Source organism: Callospermophilus lateralis, chromosome 10 (genome assembly GCF_048772815.1).
Source record: "Callospermophilus lateralis isolate mCalLat2 chromosome 10, mCalLat2.hap1, whole genome shotgun sequence".
Lineage (NCBI taxonomy): Eukaryota > Metazoa > Chordata > Mammalia > Rodentia > Sciuridae > Callospermophilus > Callospermophilus lateralis.
The window spans coordinates 1,467,658-1,472,228 of record NC_135314.1 but is presented as its reverse complement, the minus strand read 5'-3'; the positions used below and the strand labels follow the sequence as shown (position 1 = coordinate 1,472,228).

Sequence of the window (4,571 nt, the reverse complement as noted above, 5' to 3'; positions counted from 1 at the left end):
CAGGATACCAGTGCAGGACTGGGGCTGGGGGGCACCTGTCAAAGGGGCCGCGGCCGGAGGGGAGCTTGGGGGTGGTAGGATGCGCCACCTTGGCCTGTGTGTGGAGCCTCTGTAAGGGCTGGCGCCTACAGTGAAGGGAGTGAGGCCTGAGGGGTGCAGACACCTGAGATGGCCCCCCAGCGGGCCACCTGGGGACAGTGGAGCTGCCAACCTTTAGGGGCCAGAGGACAAGCGTGGCTTCAGGCAGCTTCATCAGAAAACAGCTCAACTTCATTCTATTGTTTTTAAATATTTTGCAAAATGAAGCCAATTCCTGAATGTGGTGCCACTGATATGGTTAAGTTTATTGTTTGGTGATTGTGTCAAATGTGCCTTTACAAATAAGGGTCTTGGTCTGTTCCTATAGCAGTCGCAAAATACCTGAGAATGGGTGATATGTAAGCAGCAGAAATGTACTGCTGAGTGCTGGAGGCTAGAGAGAGAGGGTGGGGAGTGCTGGAGGCTAGAGAGAGGGGCTGGGGAGTGCTGGAGGCTAGAGAGAGAGGCTGGGGAGTGCTGGAGGCTAGAGAGAGAGGCTGGGGAGTGCTGGAGGCTAGAGAGAGGGGCTGGGGAGTGCTGGAGGCTAGAGAGAGAGGCTGGGGAGTGCTGGAGGCTAGAGAGAGAGGCTGGGGAGTGCTGGAGGCTAGAGAGAGAGGCTGGGGAGTGCTGGAGGCTAGAGAGAGAGGCTGGGGAGTGCTGGAGGCTAGAGAGAGGGGCTGGGGAGTGCTGGAGGCTAGAGAGAGGGGCTGGGGAGTGCTGGAGGCTAGAGAGAGGGGCTGGGGAGTGCTGGAGGCTAGAGAGAGGGGCTGGGGAATGCTGGAGCCTGAGAGAAAGGCTGGAGGCAGGACCTGGCAGCTGGGAGGGGGAGCCAGCCACTAGGCTGGGCTCAACAGCAGGCCACCTTCTGCAGGGCGTGGCCAGCAGGGGAGAAAGAGTAGAACAGGAGCAGCCCAAGGGGTGGGCGGGTCTATCCCTCCTGTGGAAGCAGGCAGCACAGAGCCCAGGACTGTGCAGGCCAGGAGGGACACCTGAGCCCGGCCTCCGCGGGGTTTATTCTTTCCACACTCAGGACTGTGACCCCTTGAACGTGAAAGGCCAGGAATCTGCCCACCCCCACGGGGAGCCACGCCAGCCGCCTAAGAGGCCTCACGCTCGGGTTGCATTGGGAAGACAGCAGGTGGGGGGAGGCTGTCCCTGAAGAGAAGTCCGGGAGCCCCTGGGCACCCCTGTCACTTGAAGGCAGAGGGAAACAGAGTGGACTTCTGGTCCACAGGGGAAGCAGATCAGGCCGCAGGGTGGAGACGTGGGCTGGGGTCCCCGCTGCTCTGCCCTTCAGCCTCCTCTTCACCAAGGGCTCCTAGCTCTCCGCGAACTTGGGGTTCATGACTGTGGTGGTGGCGCTCTTGAAGAGGGGGTTGTCCTGGTGAGGAATGTGGACGTGGGTTCTTAGAGCAGACGCCCCGGGCACCGGGTCAACACTGGGGGTGAGCAGGGCAGAGCCCGGGCTCAGCCATCCCTGGGGGACGGGCTGCTGGGGCGGGGGCGTGCAGACCTGCCCGGACAGCCTGCAGCAAGCACAGGGTCGCAGAGCAGGGTCTGTGGGGACCACCGAGGACAGCAGCTTACGTTGTTCCACTGGGACTTGAGCTTCTCCTTCTCAAAGCGTCGGTACTCCCGGAGGTCACTCAGGTGGGTCAGGGCCTTCCAGATGACCAGCAGGAGGACGCCGATCAACACCACCCCTGCCACAGTGCCCCCTACGATGGCTGCAATGTTGGGACCCTTCACGCACTCTGAGGAAGCACACATCCTGAGCATCAGTCCTCTCAGCCGGGTCAGTGCCTCGTCCCATGGAGGTCCCCACGTGGGCTCACCCTCCATCACGTTGCTACAGGTCGATGAGAGAGCCCGGCCCTGGCCCCTGCCAGGACACTCACAGGCCACTTGGCATGGCCCCTCGTTCACAAAGAAGGCGAGGCCAGGTCACTAGCCGACCTCGCCGAGCCTGGACAGGATGCCAGCCTGTGGACAGAGCCACCACCTGCTGAACTCTGGGACCTGCGGAGTCTGCACTGGCACCCAGGTGGGAGGGTGCCCGAGGCCCAGCCGCCTGGCAGCCGGCTGGGGGCTCCTGAGCTCTGTTGGCTCACCAGGGAAGGTGTCCTGTGGTGACCAGAGCAGGACCAGCACCTGCACTCGGCAGGCAAGGCAGCTGTGGCTCCTGCTGGGGGCCATGGAACCCAGGCAGGAACCTCTAAGGCAAGCCCCGATTTGCTGGGTCCCCAACAATGACTTCTGGGGCCCCACCTGGGCCTTACAGAGAGCTCTAAGGTCTTCTCAGAGTTTAAGGAATTTGGCTGGAAGCTGCCCCGAACCACGAGCCCATATCTGTCCATCAGAGTAACCCCGAGATGGCCATGACGTGGGCGGCTGGATCTGAAGCCCAGGCCCGAGGATGGGCTGTGAGCTGCAGGCAGGGCACAGGGAGGGAAGAGAGGGGAGAAGAAGCTCCCCCTTCTCAGGTGTGGTCCTTGAAGGGTTAACGTGCCCAGAACAGTGAGAGAAAAAGCTGCTTTATGTGAACTTCTGCAGACTGTGAGCTTCTGAGCCCCTCCCCTTACACGCTGGGTATAAAACTCTGAAACTCCCTGAACTTGGGGTTCAGGGGGTTAATTGATTACAGCAAAAGCTGTGCCCCCTGAACCTGGCTGCAGCCAAATAAAACTGTGTCCTGCTGTCCTGGGTGCCCTGCCTGTCTGTCCCTGCCACAACAGCGGCTCCTTGCAGCCAGGACCTTGGTTCTGCACCTTCTCCCAGGGACGGAGGTTTCTGAGCAAAACAAGGTGACCCAATGTCTCCCGACCCTGCGTGCTTCAGACTGCCTGCTGCGCTGGGACTTCCCACAAATGACCTCTGATGATGAACGCTGTGGGACATACGTGCTGAGCGGGCTTGGGACGGCCAGACTCCGCCAGAGCTGGGCTGCCATCTGGCCCCACTTTTCTCTCTCTGTGTCCGTCTGTCTGTCTGCATCCCCCATTGCTCCTGCCTGTCTGGAATCTCCTGATTAGCAGCTGTGGCTCAGAGAGAGGTGAGAGGGTGCAGCAGGGCAGGACAGCATCTACCTCGTGCCCTGACACACAAGCGTCCACCCAGCCCTGACAGGACAGTGTCCACCTCATGCCCTCACAGGATGGTGTCCACCTGGCCACCAGGCGGGCTTTGGAAAACACCACTGGCAGGTCCACTCTTCTTCCTCAGACCCGCCTTGCTGCAGGACCTCTGGACTCCTCCCAGGCTCCTAAGCCCCTGACCTGGAGTGGACTGCCCCAACCAGACTCTCCCCTCCAGGAGAACCCCCAGCCCAGTGGCCGCAGCCCACCCTGCACTGGGCATCTGTGCCTGACAGGTGGCCCTGTGCCAGGTCAGGGCCTCAGTTCACAGGTGTCACTGGGCAGAGCCGAGGGGACAGCTGGCAGTGAGCAGGGGTGGCAGCGCCTGGGCTCCTCCGAGACTCTCCGGGTGGGGACCCTGACACAGCTGATGGGCTCCCACATCAGGTGGGAGATGGCCTCTGGCCATGCAGCACCCCGGGGGCCTGTGCTCAGCATGCAGCTGCACCAGCCCTGGGACCCCTGTGGCCACACCTTGCCCAACGCTGGTGGAGTTGGAGAGGAGTAGAGGAGAGGGCCCTGGGAGGGCAGGAGGATGCACCAGTCTGCCCTGCCACCTCTCCTGGCCAGGTGTCCTGCACAGCTCGCCACGTCCGCTACGCCCGCCTTGCCCCAGGAAGAGAGACCCTCCCACTGCAGGGCCTTTGCCCTGGGCCCAGGCGCAGGTGGCCTCACCTCGGCTCTCGTCCACGTGCATGTCGTAGCGGTTCCTGCCGTCCCGCTGCAGCAGTGTGTAGGTCACCCAGCAGCCCTCCGAGTCCCTCTCCTTGCAGGCCTTGCCCTGCCCAGGGCGGCTGGGCAGCAGGCTGCTCTTGCACGCTGCGCTGCAGTTCTTCTCGAAGGGGCCCTTCTCAAACTTCAGGCACTCGGCACAGGAGCTGCAGGGGAGCACGCGTGAGCCGGGTGCAGGAGGCACAGGGCTTGAGGGGACACAGAGCGGGTGTGTGGGTGTGTGCGGCTACGGGTGTGCAGGATGCATAGATTCATAGGGTACAAGCACGTGTTGGGGCACGGGGGGCTGCTGGGACCCTACAGGACGGCTGTGAAGGCGTGTTCTCCAGGTGTCCTGGCAGGGAGGCAGGCTATGGCGGGGGACTCACATGTACATGCTGCAGGGAGAGGGGCAGCCTGGGCAGTCCTGGCACAGGGGTGGCTGGTAGCCAGGGTCACACTCGCACGTGTTGCAGCGGCACCGGCCGCGGCCACTGCACTCCACCCGCGCGGCGTTCAGGCAGCCTGCGGTGGACTTCCCACACTGGCACGCTGAGCCCTCGAAGTCCTCTGTGCAGTGGCACTGGCCACAGGAGCAGCTCCCCCTCTCTGGAAGACAGCAGGGGCCACTGCAGCCTCCATCCTGCC

At 62.7% G+C, this 4,571-nt stretch overlaps 1 protein-coding gene across 1 annotated transcript in view; it reads right to left on the bottom strand.

Moving 5' to 3' along the window:
- Nucleotides 1-318: 318 nt before the first annotated feature.
- The window catches only part of Itgb2 (integrin subunit beta 2), a 13,870-nt gene continuing 9,617 nt past the window's right edge, over nucleotides 319-4,571 (bottom strand). Inside the window, exons 5-8 of the mRNA XM_077110432.1 lie at nucleotides 4,313-4,532; nucleotides 3,888-4,090; nucleotides 1,666-1,832; nucleotides 319-1,459 (exon numbers count right to left, since the gene is read on the bottom strand). Of these exons, the coding sequence (XP_076966547.1) occupies nucleotides 1,397-1,459; nucleotides 1,666-1,832; nucleotides 3,888-4,090; nucleotides 4,313-4,532 (653 nt within the window). The 3' untranslated portion in view covers nucleotides 319-1,396. The remainder of the gene's footprint in view (nucleotides 1,460-1,665; nucleotides 1,833-3,887; nucleotides 4,091-4,312; nucleotides 4,533-4,571) is intronic.